General features: G+C 40.5%; 1 protein-coding gene across 8 annotated transcripts in view; it reads left to right on the forward strand.

The window, feature by feature from the left end:
- ARID1B (AT-rich interaction domain 1B) overlaps window positions 1-19856 on the forward strand; it is a 430820-nt gene that overhangs the window by 310539 nt on the left and 100425 nt on the right. For all 8 annotated transcript variants that reach the window (XM_030809883.1, XM_030809886.1, XM_030809885.1 and 5 more), the window contains one exon: window positions 18158-18247. In XM_030809883.1, the coding sequence (XP_030665743.1) occupies window positions 18158-18247 (90 nt within the window). The remainder of the gene's footprint in view (window positions 1-18157; window positions 18248-19856) is intronic.

Genomic DNA, 19856 nt, shown 5'->3' on the forward strand with positions numbered 1-19856 from the left:
TCCATGGGTCATGGATATTCTCAGCGCTGTTTCTAGAGGACAGATTCCCCATTGCTGTCTGGTGGCCAAGGCTTTGCATTTGAAGAACTGTCCCAGTGTTCTGAGCTACTCTTCTCCTTCAGAGGTCACTCCAGACCCCAAGTCAGGTATTCTGATGGGTGGGGAATGAGTATTCTTTTCTTCAAAAGCTTTTTTCTTCAAAAGATCTTTTTTTCTTCAAAAGATCTTTTCTTCAAAAGATCTTTTCAATCTTTCATTCCAACAAACTTCAAATTAAGCCTTTTCTCTTCTTCATCCACGTTTAGAAATAAGAAAGCACCATTAGAAATTTATCAAAATACAAATTCCCACTTAGCTTTTCTCCCTCTCTTAATTAAAAAAAGTTGGGTAACTTGGTTTAAATTATCCTGTCAATTTCCATTCCCTTTCTCTATTCTGCGTATGAAAATACAAGAAAGCCTGTGTCACCAAGGCAATATTATGTGCCCTTTTATTGCTCTGCAATCTCAGCAGTGACTCATGTGTTTTCATCGTGGGTCTAACGGTCCACTCCCACGTCTCCATTACTTTTTTGCATTGTTTGCTGGAGAGGCACTTCAGACACCTCGTTCTCTGTTTGTTTTCACTTGAGCTGAGTAGGCTGTCCCTGCTCTGAACCTGTGCTCAGCTAAGTGTCAACTGCGTCTGGACTCTGTGTGAGCTGCCTAGTCTATGGAAATGCTGTTGGCATTGACCCGCTGCCTTCTCCCTTCACTGAGAGTGAAGATTCGGAATGGAGGGGTACAAAAGCTTTTATGAACTAATTTTAGCCTAGAAGTAAAAAGTTTCAAAAATCACTTGAGTACATTTTGGAAAATGGTGGTAAAATGAATAGTACTTAAGAGTCAAGATGCTCCTAAAGTTGATTTCACAAACTTCTGGTATATCACCATGTTTCCTAAAAGAGAATAAGTAACAATCGTGGAAGGAACAAAACCATTTTATAGAGAGTGTTAGGTTTATTTCCCAATCTTCTGATAACCCTGGAGCCAGGATTATTATGATGTGTTGATTGATTATAGCCGTTAAGACTCTTACTAATCAGTTTCATCACTTATTCTCAATTCACACACTTGCACCTTTGATTTCTCTTCCATAGCAGGGTGATATGGGTTGTCATTGACTAATGAAGAACAGAATTGGTTTCGGCATGAGACAAACGGAATGCCTTCACCAATCCTAAAATGCATTAATCTTTCATAATCCACATCTGCATGTTTATAAATGATATAACCAGGAATTGTTAATGTTGATATTCTCCCTTCCAAACAGAAAGCGACATAGGAGTTTGTACTTGCAAACTGCATTAAATGCATAAAGCTGAATGCCAAGAGCGTGGCCTTGCTGAGGATGCCAAATGTATTACTTCATTTGATGGTTTTAGAAAAGTAGTATGTTGCACTTTGAGTGTTGGATACACCAGGTGATATCCTGTGGAAAGCCAACTAGCCTAATTGTTCATTTTCCTTCCTTCCTTATTTTATCATTCTATTCTGTCATTAATTCAGCAAAGCACTGAGTGTGTATTATGCTGCAGGCGTAGTAAGTGGGGTAAAGGCACTGAACATAAACTGCAAAGGGTCCTGTCCTCGTGAAACTTAAAGTCTAGTGGGAAAGACAGGAAATACATAAATAACTAGATACTTTATTGTCAGGTAGTCAGGGAAAAAAATCAGGTTACTTCTTTAGATAGCAGTGGCTAGTTAGGGAAGGTGTCTCTCTTAGAAGTTGATATTTGAACAAGAGAAGTGAAGGAAGGGCAGGGTCAAGCCATGTGAGCATCTGGGAAAGAAGATCCAGGCAGAGAAAGGAGCAAACTCAAAGGCCCTGAGTTGGTATTGTGCTTAGTGTGCTGGGCGGCGAACACCAGGAAATCAGTGCAGCCGGAGCATAGTGGTCAGGGGCAATGGAGCAGAATGCCTGGGCAGTTAGATGAGAGAGGAGCTAACGACTGTAGGTTATGATTATGATTTAGGAGGTTTTTTTATTACTTCTTTTTGAGAAGGAGTCTCACTCTGTCTTCCAGGCTGGAGTGCAGTGGCACGATCTCCACTCACTACAACCTCTACCTCCCGGTTTCAAGCAATTCTCCTACCTCAGCCTCCCGAATAGCTGGGACTATAGGCACATGCCACCACGCTCGGCTAATTTTTATATTTTTAGTAGAGACGGGGTTTCGCCATGTTGGCCAGGCTGGTGTCGAACTCCTGACCTCAGGCAATCCGCCCACGTTGGCCTCCCAAAGTGCTAGGATTACAGGCAGGAGCCACCGCACCTGGCCAATTTAGGCGTTTAAGTGTGATGTGAACCCTCTGGAAGGTTGGGAAGGCAGGAAATAGCATAATCCTGTTCAGGTTTTAGGAGACTCACTGTGGCTGCTAAGTGGACAGTATACTGTAGGGGAAGGTGGGAGCAGAGACGCCGGAGGCTCCTGCAGTAACCACGTGGAGGGTTGATCGCCGCTTGGATGCGCACATAGCGGGAGTAGTGGCAGAAGGAGTTTGGCTGAAGGAATTGGTAAATGATGGTTCTGTACAGAAGACAGAGGAACAAGTTTTTGAAGGGGAATCGAGAGTTTGGTTTTAAACATATTGCATTTGAGATTCCCACTGGGCATCTTAAGGGAGGTTTTGAATAGGAGGTTGGATAAGATCTGGACTCAGGCAGTATTTTGGTGGGAAAAATGAGTGTGTGAGGCTTTAGGGTTCAGGATGAGGTCCCCTGCGCACCCAGCCTGCCTCAGCATCACTTGGAGGGCTTGTGATTCCGTAGTTATGGGGTGGAGCCCGAGAGTTTGCATTTTCAATAATTTCTAGTTCTGCTGAAGCTGCTGGTCTGGGAAGTACTGGCCTAGGGAGTGAGTGAAGGTCAGCGCTCCGCAGCACTCGCCACACAGCATGCCTGGGAAAGGACCGATGCTGGCCCAGCCCTGGAGATGCTGACCTAATCGGTCTGACGTGGGGTATTCCATCAGTACTTTCTTAAAGCTCTCCAGGTGGTTATTATGCACAGCCAAGGCTGGGAATCACTGAGAGAAGAATTCTGAGGAAACCCTGGGGTACCCAAAAAGGTAGAGACTGTGAAAAAGAAATGGAAGAAGAAATGTTTCTAGAATATGGAAGACAGCACCTGTGTCCAAGACAACTTCGCACTTCCCCAGTGCTCCATGGGCATGGCTGGGAAGGAGGCCTGTATTCCCAGTCAGGAGCACATACATTTCTCACAGGAAAGTGGAGGGATGAATAGCTCATGTTTTAAGGGTGACGTAGTGCTGAGGTTTTTTTTCCTGATCTTTCTAGAACTAGATTTGGTTCAGTTGAAAGTAATGTCACAGAAAAAGTTCTTGTGCAAAAATACTGTTGTATTCTCAAGTCCAATTCAGTTAGCAGTAGACTCCCTTATTTCCATAGGTGTTACTTGAAGTTCATTTCACATGAAATCCAAGAATCATGTTATTTTAATTCTACTTGAAAAAAGGCAAAAAAAGTATCACATTTTAAGAGAACCAAACCTCAGTGGATATATATTTTTGCTGCTTGTTTGTTTTTAATGTGGCCTCATTGCCTTTTCTTAGAAGCAGATGGAGGAACTAGTTCAGAATTCCCTGTTTCTATACCACTGACCATGACTTTGCATCAGATCTTTGTCCCTAGAGCTGCATTAAAGAATAATGTTATTTATCCTTTCTTCCTGGAACATCCATCGCACTCTTTATGCAGCCCAGCAAACTCCTACTTACCCTTCACGACCCTAGTAAAGGATCTTTCCCTTCACAAAGTCCTTGCTGACCCCTGCAGCCCCAGAGTTCAGCTGTCCCTCAGGGCTGCCCCAGCTGCCTGAGCCCCTGGCAGGCTGAGAGCCTCTTTCTTCTTTTTGTCCCCAACGCCAAGAACAGTGCCTGGCAAGTAGCGCTGTTCAGTAAACGTGGACCAAATTAAATAACTCACAGTTCTCTTAGAAAAATGGGAATTCAAAAGAAGAGAGTTCTGAAATTGGTGACTTATGACCTTTCTCCCGTGGGCTTGGAGCCGTCTTTCTGCCTTTGCATTTCACCCTCCATGGGATCACTTTTCCCCTCCCTCCTGAAAGCGACTCCACTGTGACAGATACCTTTCACAAGTGTGCTTGCCGAATATTTAGTCCAGTCTGAAAGAAGTAATGAAGAGTACTTGAGGTCGTGCTCGAGAACCTTCCTCTCCACATTGCCACAGTCAGAGGCTCTGTGGCCTGCACAGGCCTCCTTGTCCCCTGGCACTCAGCGTGGAGAGCTTAGCCATGCCCAGGCTGGCACTGCCTCTGGCAGGGTTTACTCCTGAGCTGCGGGTCCCTGAGGGTGCCCACTGCCCGCCTGGGCCCCCCAGTTCTAGCCTCGTGCTGGAGAGGTCTGCTCTCTCCCGCAGCAACCTCACAAGCCCAGCACTGTTAAAAAGGAGTCTGGTTATTGATTATTCTGGGTTTCATTGTGCAACTCTATATCTCTTGAAAAAGCACTTATTTAAACACCCAAATGTATTAATATGTCATGGTGTGAATTGTGATAGCGAAGCAAGGTAAGCAGGTGCTGGTTTCCTTTAAATATATATTGTGAAGTGTTGATTTATCCCCCTTAGACCCTGGAGATTTCACTCAGGAGCCTGGGGTTTTTCGTTTGTTTGTTTTTTAAGTTTTTCAGAATAGTAAGTGCTTTTAGCTGTCTCGTTCTTTACTTTTAGAAGTATGAGTTTTATGCCAAGGGTTTAAAAATCTTAAGTTTTATCATGAAAACAAGCTGTCATTACTTAGTATAATCACAAATGCAATGAAATTTTAAACTCTGTAAGAAAAAGCATATTATTTTAGTACATAAATTGACACTTAATTCTATATCTAAATGGAGAATTTATAGAAACCATGCCACCTATAGTACCAGTGTTTTATCTGTTGGTCTGAACTTTATACATTCTGTGTTATTTCCCTCAAATTCCAATATTTAATTCCCAAACCCTGTATTTTTGCCTCCCTCTTCTCACATCCAGAAGCAGCATAAAGATGCCCATTGATTGACCACATGTGCCGCCTTTTGGTCTGGAAAACATGGTCCCTCGTACCTGCAGGACACAGCAAGCGCACACGTGCTATATTCTCTTTTAGGTGCAAAATGACTCCAAGGGAGTGAGCATCTGCATGTGGCACTTCTCATAGCCAACCACCCATGTTTACAGGCAGAGTTGTCACGAAGCGTTGGAACCCAGAACGAGAAATTTGTGACAAGAGAAGGTGGAGGCGAGTGAAACTTTGATTAAAGGAAAGTGCCTTGGCTTTAAAAAGGCCTGTCTCTATCCGGCAGCATAGAGCAGCGATCAAGTGGAAGAAAGGGAGCAGGCAGGCGCCTCAGCTAATCTTTCTCCTGGGGGCCCAGGTGGACAAATTGGCAACCCTGTTCACAGCTTTTTTTCTTCTCCCCTTTGTATCATAAGAACTGCTAATCGGATCCATGCTGCTGCAACTGTGGTTAGTTATTAGCAGAATAAAAGCAGATTTCTTCAAAAGAACGGGTGGGGGAAACGACTATACAAAATTGCAAGGTTGTTAGAATCTTAAATGCACAGCAGTCGATTTTTCCCCTTATTCTGAATTAGACGATGAATACAAGTCTTTCATCTGTCACTATACCCATTTCTTCAGAAGGCAGCCAAATATTAAGCTTCTCAAACAAAAAAGGAATCTTAGAAAGAGGAAAAATATTGAGGAGGAATAAGAATGGGTGAGAGAAGGGAAAAATTAGGTTTTGTTTTTATTAATTTGCCCTGGTGAGAGAAATATAAACCATCCGCTCTATTTGGCGTTCCCCCTGCCGCCTCTTACCTTACATCAAAGCGAGGATTCGAGAGAATGGAGCTGGTGGCTGTTCAGTATTTTATGTCTGGTGTTCTGCCTGAGGAAAGTTCAGAACCTACCTCTTTTCTTACAGATAGCAGAGTGCTGTGAATCCGGACTTCCTGGGGAAGGCCGGGCTAGCGATGCCATACCCAAATGCGCAGAATAGACCTTTCCCTCCACGAGTGGGTTTTCACATGGCCCGGTAGACCTGGGAATTGTATGCCTGAGCTTTAAAGCTATTGCAAAGGGTGTGTTTTGATGAGAATGCCAGATTTTCAGCGTGGTAGTTGATGTACTTCAGGACATCATGGACTTTCACAGGGGATGCCTCCCAGATCCTCAAGATTCCCAAAATTAGAAGTGGTTCCTGCTTTCAACCAAATGACATTTTTGGTCATACTGCCTATTTACTATTCACGTCTTCACACCTGAAGTTAACTAAAGTCGAGAAGCTTTCTTAAAGTTCCGTCTTTTATTTAATGGCTGTTTTATCCACAAAGACGCAGTTTTTATTCACCTCCCCAGAGTCGGTCCTGAGTGGAGCGGCAAGCGCAGTGGGACCCAGGCTGAGCTGCGCCAGCCGCCACCCTGAGAGTTGCGCCTCAGTCAAACCGAAAGCACACGATATTCCCACACCTTTCAGGCCACTTAACAGTCATCCAGACTAAAAATGTCTCATTTTAATGCGTAGAATGCTCTATCTGTAAATGTTTTATGACTCCAGTTTATTTATTTATTTATTTATTTATTTTTTGAGACAGAGTCTCGCTCTGTCACCCAGGCTGGGGTGCAGTGGCATGATCTCGGGTCACTGCAACTTTGCCTCTCAGGTTTAAACAATTCTCCTGCCTCAGCCTCCCAAGTAGCAGGGATTACAGGTGCCCACCACCACACATTTTTGTAGAGACAGGGTTTTACCATGTTGGCCAGGCTAGTCTCGAACTCCTGACCTCAAGCAATCTGCCTGCCTCGGCCTCCTAGAGTGCTGGGATTACAAGCGTGAGCCGTTGCGTTGGGCCAACTCCAGTTTATCTTTAATCAAAGCTGTGCTGACTTAAATAGTCAAGTCTAGAAGTCCGTGCATCACCGTGTATCTTCTGACTTAACTTGTCCTTTGCCTTGCCAGAGACTTTTCAGTTTCTCTGCCCCAAGTTCTCTATGGGAAGGTATCTCCCCAAAAGGGATCTCATGGGTATCAGTGATCAGACTATGAAACCAACTTCCAAGGCCCTGTCTTACCCTTGCACCTGTCACAGAGTTTATGAAGAGGACCCATGTGAAAAACATTATGTAGTTTTAGTATGTTTAATTAATGAAAGAAAAGTTCTGGTTTGAATCTATTATAGCAGGCTGGGTGAGTAACATTTTATAAATTGGTCTTTAAGGGCTTTTATGAGGGCAGAATTCACATAGGCCGCATCATACTCACTTCTGTTTTCTACCTGTTAGCTGATCATCCTTTGTAGCTAATATATCTTCAAGCCTAGCAGTGAGGTTTAGAAAAAGACTTGGAACGCTCAGACCACAGTAGGGAGGAGAGTTGAAAATCTTAATCCAGCAGGTTTTTGACAGTGTATTAGTTTGTTTAGAATAAAGGTGTACGGCCCTATGAATGGTGCGTGGGAGCTGTCTTGTTCTGTCAAGTTTGGGAATTGGAAGTATCCTTATTCCCTTCATGTCTCAGGAGTATCCAAGTCAGATAGCCTCTGAAGTGCCCATTTATCTGTATTTTTAGGACCTAATGACACATGAATAGTCTGTAATATTTTGGATAAGGATTTAGGAAAGTCTAGCCCTGTTTTGAATGAACTTTCGAGCTATATGACATGAAAAGGTTTATCTCCCAAAGCAGAGGCTTAACTCCTTCAAGGTGAGGACACCAAGTTGCTGTGGTTCTGTGTTCTCAGTTGAAAGGTAGGGAAGAACATTACTTTCTGGTTTATACTGCTCTAATCTGAGATAGGATTTATTCACAATAAAGAATTATGTTGACAGCCTGTTCACCACATCTTCCCCACCCCTCTGCCCTGATACAGGACCTTTTGGTAAAAGGATGAGATGATCTTATTAGAGACAGAGGCACACACACCCCATGCTGAACAATAGGAAGTGTTATAAGTTCACACCCATGCACTTCAGTTAACCGGAACCGCTAAGTGGGAGCCCAAGCAGATTCTGTATTTCAGTAGTTCGCTTGGAGCATGTTGAAGTTGGTGTCAGCCAGCCTGCGTCTTCATTCTGAGAGTAAGCGGGATTTTTTTCCGTTCTTGAAGCAAGTGAAATTAGAAAGCACAAGGATGCTATGTCTAAATAACTTGTGGGTTTTCTAACTCATCTAAATAAATGCCTAAGACAAGGACATGTGATGAATGTATGGATTATTAAAAATTACATTATTAAAAATGTATTTTTCATTTACACCACTAGGTATTATGCAGGTTTTTAAAGAAATGACCCATGAAATCCTTGTGCTGTGTTGCAGAGCTGTACCATCTTACCACACTCTAGCTTCTTACTAAGTTAGATAAGATGTACAGTGATTTCCACAGATGCAAAGTCTACCATGCAACCAACCAATGCTGTCTCTTAACAAAATTACATTGTCATTTATCATGGTGGAAGGAAAGATCCTGACCAGTTCTTCATGTTTCAGAAATTAAAGGAGCAACCAAATACAACCCATAGTAAGAAGTTATAGTGTAATTACTAGTGGGTTTGGCAGAATACAGGAAATGTATCCTCCAGAAGATGGTTAAAGTCAGATGATGGCAGGTGAGACCCGTATTCTACTTTAAAGATTTGAAAGAGAGCCGATTTCCATGAGGCTGTACTAGAATAAAGCAACCCAGTGTTTTAATTTTGGATGCAGCAGCAGAATTGCACAGTCAGTGGGAAGTACAAGATGAACACGATCTTACTAGTAATGTATCAGTATTTGGTTGCTACAGTGTGTTATTTTAATTTCTCACTAAAGTTAACGACACCACCAAGAATTCCTGACGAGTAGAAGAATTAATTCAATTGCTAATTGCTGAAAACCATGAACTACGTATTGATTTTGTAGCACCATTCCATGGGAGTAACTTGATCATGATAGAGTTATTTGCAAAGTGACTGGAAGTATTCCTCATTTCTTCTCAGAATTCAACAAGAACCACAACCAGTTTAATTCACAGGGACCTAAGAATAGGTCTGTCTTACCCTTGCAACTGTCACAGAGTTTATGAAGAGGACCCGAATACTTGCCACTAAACACTTCATGATCTCCATGTATTGAGGATGATTGGCCAATAAAATTGTCCAAATTTCCATGGTTTAACATGTCTTTTCACATTAATTATCAAAAGCCAATCTTCTTGAATTACTAATGGAAGAATATAATTTAGGACATTGCCCTCTATATAGTGAGTACTCTTTTTTTTTTTTTTTAACCTCATTTGGTACATTCAAGCTAACTATCTCTAATTTACCTGCAAACTTGTAAGACAAATAAATGCGTATTCTAGACAGTACTCTCTCTTTAGCTCCTTCTTTCTTCACTTTTGCCCAGAGTCAGCTAACGTAGGAAAATTGGAAGGATGGAATGGATCTGAGGCACTAAAACTGAAATCAAGTAGTGTCTGTCATCCAGACTCCAGATTTGCTATCTTGACTAATCATGTCAATATTCCATCTCAGATAACTAAATCCATCTTAGGTTAGTTGGCTTTTTAGCTGTAATGATGTGAAAGGAAGGAATAATTTTTCTATAGCCACTACAACTTTTGAAACATGGAATTTCTGAATATTTCTATATCTGTTAGTATTACTAATACTGGAGATAATGCAGTATTATTTGAAAAGGGGTGAATGGTTTGTTTGCCAGAATTGGTTGTGATTCAGTTAGTGTTCTTGTTCTTTTTGAGTTTCTATACTAGTATACTGTCGTAATGTGGAAAGGAATTATCCCCAGGGAATTTTAACCTCAGTAAAGGATTAATGTGGGAATCCTATTCACCTCATGTTTAATCTCTACCATCCCAACACAAAAGTAATTAAGTATAATTTATGCAGTTGCATCTGATCAGTAGTTTATCTGATTTGTTGGTTTGTTTCTGATCCGAAAGAGTTGGAAAAATAAAACTACAAGTAATCGTTTATCTAAACATTTACCTGCTAAATGTATTTACCATTCAAGTCTTAGACCTTTGCCTGCATTAAGTGCTAAGGAACCCAGTGCATTCTTACATCTAGATAGGAGAGAGCGTAAAGCAACTTCTGTTACTGACATTTATTTATGAAGGCTTCCCCTTTAAATATGGAAGAATGTGAGATTTATATGTAAGTGCTGTTGTTATTAAATATTCATCTGTATTGTGCTCTTTCAGCAAGTATTCCTCCTGAGTGTTTTTTTGTTTTGTTTTGTTTTGTTTGTTTTTTTTTTTGAGATGGAGTCTTGCTCTGTCACCCAGGCTGGAGTGCAGTGGCGCAATCTCGGCTCACTGCAGTCTCCGCCTCCCAGGTTCAAGATATTCTCCTGCCTCAGCCTCCTGAATGTCTGGGATTACAGGCGCACGCCACCACGCCCGCCTAATTTTTATGTATTTTTAGTAGAGATGGGATTTCACCATATTGGCCAGGCTGGCCTCGAACTCCTGACCTTGTGATCTACCCACCTCAGCCTCCCAAAGTGCTGGGATTACAGGTGTGAGCCACCGCACCCTGCCCTCCTGAATGTTTCTTTACTGATATTATCATTTAGAACAGGGATCACAAACTACAGCCTGAGGACCAAATTCAGACAACCACCTGTTTTGGCAAATAAAGTTTTATTTATGCTGTTTTGTTTTCATATTGTCTGTGGCTACTTTTGACCTACAACAGCTGAGGTGAGTAGTTGCAACAGAAAACATATGGCCTGTGAAACCTAAAATGTGTACTATCTGGCAGTTTACAGAAAAAGTTTGCCTAATCCTCATCTAGAATAATAAGTTAAAACTACATGATTACAGATGAGTTATAAAGATCTAATTATCTATTAATCTGAGCTTGGTTCCTGGAATCATTAGCCATACATTTTTTTTTCAACAAATACTTATTGAATGGTTACTATATGCATGGTTCAAGAGATATAATATAGCAGGGAACCAAATAGTCTGAATTTTCTGTCTGTATGGAATGTACATTGTAGTCAGATGAGACAATGAACAGAATTAAATTAAGAACTATGGAAAGTGTTAATACTGTGTCCACTTGTAAAAAATCATAGAACGTGGCACTTGTTAGTACTGACTGCCCCACCATCTTGTTCTATGAAGTATGCTAAACTATAATACATTCATGTCTCAGTCCATCCACTGTACATTATACATTACGGGGTGTGTGCTAATTTACCAAAATATACATATTAGCCACTTTTTCCCAATTGTATTGTATACTAATACCCCAGAGTTTTGTTACTTGAATATTTAGTTTGGTACTTATCTTGATTTAGTTCTTAAAAGCTATTTTTAATTGAATAAAATTCTCCCAAAACCTCTCCTAGTGTAAGATTCTAAAGAAAATATTAGCAAACAGAATCCAACAGTACATTAAGAAAATAATGTATCATAGGTGGCATTTATTCCAGGAATGCAAAGTTGGTTCAATATTAACAACTTTTTTTTTTTTTTTTTTTTTTTTTTTTTGAGACAGAGTCTTGGTCTGTTGCCCAGGCTGGAGTGCAGTGATGTGATCTTGGCTCACTGCATCGTCCACTTCCCGGGTTCAAGTGATTCTCCTGCCTCAGCCTCCTGAGTAGCTGGGATTACAGGCACCTGCCACCATGCCTGGCTAATTTTTTGTATTTTTAGTAGAGACAGGGTTTCACCATGTTGGCCAGGCTGGTCTCGAACTCTTGACCTCGTGATCCACCCGCCTTGGCCTCCCAAAGTGCTGGGATTACAGGCGTAAGCCACCACGCCTGGCCTAACAACTCTTTTATTAATATATACCATAAACATACATCTGGTGGGGGGAAATCCTCTCTTTAACAAAACTCAACACCCAGTTATGATAAAAACACTCAAGGAAGTAGCAATGGAGAGATACACTCTCAACATGGTAAAATGTATATGCTTTAGTTTCACTTATGGAATAGGGAAGCTCTAGAGGCATTTCCACTAGGATCACAAATGAGGCAAGGATTATCACTATCTTCACTACTGTTCAATAATGTACTACAGATATTAGCCAATGTAGTTAGGCAAGAGAACTCAATTAAAGGCATAAGGATGAGTATAGGAGAAATAAAACTGTCTATTTGCAGATGATATAATAGTATGTCTGGAAAACCCTGGAGAATCAATGACAAATTAGCAGTGAAAGAATTCATTTAATGCAGTAGTGAGACATAAAATTAACATACAAAAAGCAGTAGTCTTTCTATACACAAACAATAAACAGTTAAAAGACATATAATGGTGAAGAGAATCCCATTTACAGTAGCAACAAGGAAGACTACGTGCTTAGGAATAAACTTAACATAAAATATACAAACCCTCTAGGTGCCTGAAAGAAACTAAAGAAGACTTAAGCAAATGAAAGATGTTTCTTGTTCTTGGATGAGAGGAACTCAGCAGTCGTGAGTTCTCCTTAACTGATGATTTCAATCCAGTTGCCGTGAAAATATTAGTGAGCGATTTTATATGGTCAGACAGGTTGATACTCAAGTTCATATAGAAAAACATGCAGGAAAACTTAGAAAACACTGAAAAAGAAAAGGTGAAGGGCACTATTCTGGCTGGACATTAAAACATGGTATAAAAATACTAGAACTAAAAATAGTGTGTGCTGGCCAGTGGAATAGAAGAGGAAGTCCAGAATTAGACCAAATACATATGAACATGTATTAAATGACAAAGATGATATTTCAAGTCACTGGGCTAAGAATGGATTTTTAAATAAATTGTGTTGGAATACTTGGGGAGCCATATGCAAAGAGATAAAGTTAGATCCATCCTCACATCAAATAAACTTGAGGGAGATGGAAAAAAACCATGTATGTACTTGAAGAAAACTAGGGTGAATTCCTCTTTAACCTTGCTGTAGAGAAAATAGCTTCCTAACTGTGACTCAGAATCCAGAGGCAATAAAAATATAGACTGATAAATTTGACTACATTAAAAAAAAGTCCCACCATAAAAGACACCGTAAACAAAACTAAAAGACAAGTGACAAACTAGGAGAAGAGATTCACAATGTATACCACAGACAAAGGGCTAATATCTCTAATATATAAAGAACCCTTAAAAATTCCAGGGCAAAGGATTAAGAACGTAAACAGAAAAATAGGAGAAAGACTTGAACAAACACTTCACAAGAAAAGATATTAAAATGGCCCTAAAATATGAAAAAGTAGTCAAACTCATTCAGAATCAGTAAGACTGGTAATTTTTTATTTTTATTTTTTTTTGAGATGGAGTCTTGCTCTGTCCCCCAGGCTGGAGTGCAGTGGTGCAATCTCAGCCCACTGCAACCTCCGCCTCCCAGGTTCAAGCGATTCTCCTGCCTTAGTCTCCCCAGTAGCTGTGGTTACAGGCACGCACCACCATGCCTGGCTAATGTTTGTATTTTTAATAGAGACGGGGTTTCACCATGTTGGTCAGGCTGGTCTTGAACTCCTGACTTCATGATCTGCCTGCCTCGGCTTCCCAAAGTGCTGGGATTACAGGGGTGAACCATTGCACCTGGCCAAGACTGGTAAAATTTTTTTAAACAGCAATACATTCTATCAGTGAGGTTATGGAGAGACAGGCCTTTCAAACATTGTTTGTAGCAATGTAAATTGATACAAAGTTTCTAGAAGGAAATTTGGAATTGTGTAACCTTTAGACCCAACAATCCCACTTCAGGGAATTTTCCCTGAACATAGACCCCACCAATACAAAAATACATCCACAAAAGATTGGAAAGTGTCTAAATGCCCATACACAGGAGAGTGTTGAATAAACTGTGGAGCACTCACATAAAAGGGTGCTGGGGAGCCCAGGACAGTGTGTCCAGGACAGCGTGAAAAAAAGCAAAGCCCAAAGGGTGTGCTTAAAACAAGGCACATTCCTTATCTCTGTTCCCCTGGCAGAGAGTTCAGGCACCTCTTAGCTGCTCAGGACTTACAAGGCTGCAGTCAAGATGTTGGGCAGCCTGCATCCTCATCTGGAGGCTTGACTAGGGAACGATCTACTTCCAGTTTCATTCACATTGTGGCAGCTTCATCTCCTCGCGGTTGTTGGAGTGAGATCCTGAGATTCTGGAGGCCTCCCCCTTCTTGCCTTAGGCTCAGTTCACATCAGAGAAGCCTGTTTCCTAGAAGGCCTGAGCCCTGTTAAAATGTCAGGCCCATACAGGATCATCTCTCTCCCTTTTGATTATTTCAAAGTCAGCTGATTAGGGAGTTTAATTATATCTGCAAAGTCCTTTCAGATTTGCCATCTGACATAATTGCAGGAGTGACAGTCCATCACTTTCTTCACATTCTTTGGATAGAATCACAGGTTCTGCTCAGTGGAAAGGAGGGCATTACTCACCGGTGTTACTCATTGGAGGTTACTCGAGGGTGTGTCTGCCACAGTGAGTGGAGAGAAATAGTCTAATAAATAAAAAACCAAGTGAGGAAGAAAATGGCTCTTCTCACAATGGAATTCCGGTAACTAAATGTGGAAGAAAAAGGGGAAATAGAGAATCACCGTTAGCCGATACCACTGTAATAAATGTAAACAAGATCTTCTAAAGGATCCTGAAATTTGTGAGTGCAGGTTTGAGGAGGCATAGAATTTGCATAGTCTCAAATTATCTTCCAAAAAATACTTACCAACTACAAAGGGAAAATAGATTGTACTGAGCAGGGTATGACATTTTTGTGGTACACTTCCCCAAATTCATAACCTCATTTTAGGAATAAAAAATATTATCAGAGCAAATAAAATTTGGCGACGTTCTACAAAATAACTGAACAGTACTGTTTAAAGCTATCAAGGTCACAAAATAGAAGGAAAGACTGAGGTACCTACTGACTGGAGGAGGCTAAGGGAAAGTCACTAAATGCAATCTGGGATGATCCCAGAAAAAAGACATGACGTGGAAAAATGGGTGTAATTCAAATGAGGTCTTTAGGTAAGCTTCTCTTCTAGGTAATTGTATTATGGTTATATAAGATGTTAACATTGGAGGAGGTGGGCTAAAGGATATAAAGGAACTCCTTGCACTATTTTTACAAGTTTTCTGTAAGTCAAAAATTCATTAAAAATAAAAGTATGTTTTTAAGAAAATGATAGCATAGACTTAGGCTGATAATTTTATTTCAGTAAAAGTAGAAATTCAGGTGACAGTTCTGCACCTAAATTTTGTACGTTGTTGTATACGTTATCATTGGAGAATACAGAAGTGTACAATGGTGGAACTTATTCTAATTCATAGTATAGTTTTTTCCAGTTGTGTTTTTTTCCATTATGCTTACATCATAATAGACATTGCTGAGGAAAGAACACGGGGCTCTCTTTTTTTTTTTTTTAAACTATTTTAATGTTAAAGTGCCTTCATAAAGTGGGTTGGTTCACTGTGCCGGCAGTATTCTTTTTAAAAATTATTACCACACTTTGTTTGAGAGGTTTTACTTGTGACCAACACATGTCATATAAAAATCTGTAATTTTGAAGGTGTTTATTGAATTCGGTTGGTTCGGAGGGCTCCGAATTTTCTTCTTTATATGGGCCAAGGACACAAATGAGTCTTCTATATCACTTTCTCAAATGCATTTTCTGAGTCATCATCTGCTGTGACGATGTTTAAACTATGCCTGTGGAAGATCAAGTTGTTTCTTAGTAACTATAGTTACTGAATCATAGTAACTATGACTTAGTAGTTAATGAAACTATGGATAGAAAGATAGGGAGTAAAGGAAAATGAATAAGATGGTTTGGGTGGATCTGTATCATGATAAAGCTCTTGTATCTTTAACAGAATGAATTTAGTATGTGAATATTCTCATTGCTTTAAAGGGACATCTGTCTTAGAATTGTGCCACAAAACCAGTAGTGCTGCTTGGCTGTGGCGATATTTTATGAATCATGGGATGCATTACTTACAGCCTTTTTTATTTCTACTTGAAATATTGTGCATAAGAGCAGTGCCTCGGGCGTGCACCGTCTAAGCCACGGTGCCCTGTGTTCACATAGAATTACTGTTTGTTTTTACTGTCATGAGTCTATGAATCCAGCCTGTCATGCAGAAGTGATCCTGATAATGTAAGCACTTACTGTCTTGCTGCAGCTGATTCCCCAGTGACATTTTAAAAAGTCAGTATTTGGCTGCAGAGTGCTTTAAATTTCTAAATGGACTATAGATTGGAGGCCTTAGGGTATTTCATAGGAAGCACATGACCCTGCAGTGAGCACACAGCAACTTTTGTAGCTCTGTAGCCAAGTCGGTGACCAGTATTTACCCTTGAAATTGTTTTGGTTCAGAATGTTAAGTGTTTTTTACTTTACATTTAATTATTTGGTACTGGTACTAATTTACTACAGATGTCTGAAACCAAATGGATACTTAACGAAGTCTATGCTGTTTGTCCAGGTCTTTTATCCCGACTAGTTATGGTTCTAATGTAAAAAGCAGCTTCTAGTGGTGACACAGTGCATATTTCTCAATGTCTATAAATTCAGGTCTTTGGTTTTCACTTAATCTGAAAATGAGAGTGGCAGTTACACACTCAGGAACACTCAGAAATACATAAACAAGTTTTGCATTCTTCTCTAAACGAAGCCTAAACCCCTGAAAACAATTGTTTTATAGTAATATTTTAACGGCTATTTATATCTGTTATCTAAACTGAAAATCATATTCCTGACCCTCTGACTGCCACAGATACCCCATGATTAGACTAGTAAGGAATGACAGTCCTGAGAGATTCTGGGACCGTGTCGTGCCTAGCCACATGGGTAACAGACCCATCGTAGAACCACAAGAGGGTTTATTGTTGTACATCCTCAAATACCAGGCTTTGTGTCGAATGTGTCCTGACTTCACGGGGGCGAATTGGTGATGATCTTTAGGACATTAATTTTTTTCTTTATTATTTGTAATTCTTTTGAGCAATATGCCTGACTATGGAGCAGTGGGTCTGATGAGGTCAAAACAGTTAGCCTGATCCAGCCGGGGTCTCAGGACCACCGCACCAGAGGACTATGCAGTGTTCTTTATGTGTGTGTGAGAGTGTATTTGTGTTTCCAATTGATTGAAGCAAAGAGGGAGGGTAGAAGATAAAATAGCATGGTCCTCATGTCACGAGAGCTAGTGCCTTGAGGACTGCACTAAATTCAGCTGCTTTTTTAATTCCATTACATTTTTAGTCTTAGAAATGCATCTAAACCTCTCAGCCAAAAATTTGTGAGTTGAGATCATCAGCTACCTCTGATGATTTTTAAATTTCAAAATCTCATCTCCTGCCTTCACATGACTCATTATCTCTCTTTTATCACTATAGTAAGAAGTATCTTCCTTTAAATAATATTCTCAGATTATGATTTATTAAGTATTTGTTATGCTCAGAGAGGGATTGAAGGAATACAGATAAGATTCCTGTCTTAAGGAGTTTATGTTATATTTGGAAAAGACAAACTGAGCATACATTTAAAACTGGAAATTAAATAGATACTATTGCTGTATTAGCAATAAAGATCAAAAGAGATGCAGAATAATAGTCCCTTCTTTAGTGATCATATATACTGCATTTTATAGTAGTATGTTTTTTGTTTCTTAATGGAGGTCTTCTAAGTTTATGTTAAATCTCTGATTGACTAATGATGAAGATGTTTTAGAAGTCTGTTGATATTACTGTATTGATTGGATGTTACCATGAGTAATTGTTGGCCACTCTGCATGCTTGCCCACCTGGAGACTCACGTAAGAGTCAGGAGGATGAGTTTAGCCCAGCTCTCCTACATTTTCTTAAATTCATTGAAGAAGTGTGTGTCAAGAAATTTCAGCTACAGATTGATTTAAAGAGTTTAGGAACTCATTCAGTAACAACTTTTCAGCAAGTGTTTAGCTAAATATGTTTATTCATGTTTCCTCTTTGTTTCCCAGGGAAAAGATGAACTATTACACTCTGAGCTATGTCTTTTTTTAATGGGGCTGTACCTTTTGTGATCATAAAAATTAAATGTGGCTGTGTCTTGGTTTTGCATGACTGCACTATTAATGCAAAGGGTTCCCCCATCTCCACTTTCCCTCCTGTGTTTTACAGGTAGTCAGATGCCTCCGCAGCCACCCGGGAGCCAGTCAGAATCCAGTTCCCATCCCGCCTTGAGCCAGTCACCAATGCCACAGGAAAGAGGTTCGTCTCCAGTTCATGTCTTACATGCCTATAGTGCTTTCAGGCGATAAGGCGTACGTGAGTTTGCTTACTTATGCACCTCCTTATCATTAATATTTTAAAGGATGTTATGTTTTCTTATCAGACGGAAGAAATAAACAAAAGCCCTTCCAACAAGTATGCAGAGGAGGGAGGATGCTTTCTTGCAGGTTGGGTGAAGTTTTGTCAAAGTACAGTTCAAGGCCCAAAGAATGTGTGTGTCCACATAGCACCATGAAGCACGGTTCACATATGACTGTAGTCTGGTATTTGGTCTAGCTGTGTAAAAGTAACTGTGAATGACTCAAACTAGGGTATCAGTCCGAATGTGTGTGTGTGTGGCGGTTGGGGGTGGGGGGTTGTGTGTGTTAATACTGGTTATTCCCTGATATTTAATAATAAGATTTTAAACCTGGAGCAGACCTAAAAGTTTCTATGGCCCAGTCACCTAAAGCAACTGGGGAGTGTAGTGGCTAGGTGTGACTTCCCTTATTCTCAGGAGCTAGTTAGTGCCAGTCCCAGAAAAAAAGAATATGGGCTTTTCCTGAAACCTTTGGAGAGAAGTGGCCCCACATCTGCCAGTGCTCTTGACCTTTAGCTCAGTCCTGCCTGTCATCCCTGCCGTGCGTTTCTTACTGCCTTGCAGAGACCTTAGACTCACCCATATTTACCTGTCTTCATTCTCCCTTGGAGTAGTAAAGCTACTCTTGGTGGTGGTGGTGGTTTTAATTCAGATTGGTGTATTCTGGAGGTACAAGAAGCCTACCTGTGCTCCCCTGGTGTGGTGGCAGGTCACTTCCCTTGCTGTGGGGGCAAGGCTTGCCTGCTCCATCCCACACCAAAAGAGAGATACCACTGTCCTCCACTCCCCTCCTCTCTCACACAGGCCCAGAGGCCAGAAGTTCCCACCTTGGCAGCTAATATGTACTGGGCTCCTGACCCCTACTGTTCATAATTATTTGTATATGAGTTACAGTGATGATGATTTGCTTCTGATTAGAATTATGAGGTTTACGTTATTTTACATGTTAAAAACTCAGCAACATGTTTAGAAACTAATGTCAATGAAAAGATAGATTTGCTTTATCTATACATCATTTATGTTGAATTGAATGTTTCAGAAGGATAAAATGAATTTTTCATTTTCTAATACCATTACATATTTAACTTTTTATTATAATTTAAGGTATAGTCGATAATAGTTCATGGTTTTTAAACTTTAGAGTGTGTGAGAATCACCTGGAGGACTTGTTAAAAGAGATTCCTGGGCCGCACCCCCAAGTTTCCAATTCAGAAGATTTGAATTGGGACGTTTAAAACCTCCATTTTTGGCAAGTTCTCAGATATTGCTGATGCCAGTGGCTTGAGGACCATACCTTGAGAACCACTGCCTTCTAATGGTACAATAATAGGTTTTTGAGGTGGGAGAATCACCTGAGCCCATGGAGGTCGAGGTTGCAATGAGCTGTGATCACACCACTGCACTCCACCCTGAGCAACAGAGTGAGACCCTGTCTCAAAAAAATAAAAATAGATTTTAATAATTGTGTGAATATGTGCATTTGTTTCCCTAAATTCTCTACTATGACCT

Source organism: Nomascus leucogenys, chromosome 3 (assembly GCF_006542625.1).
Source record: "Nomascus leucogenys isolate Asia chromosome 3, Asia_NLE_v1, whole genome shotgun sequence".
Classification (NCBI taxonomy): domain Eukaryota; kingdom Metazoa; phylum Chordata; class Mammalia; order Primates; family Hylobatidae; genus Nomascus; species Nomascus leucogenys.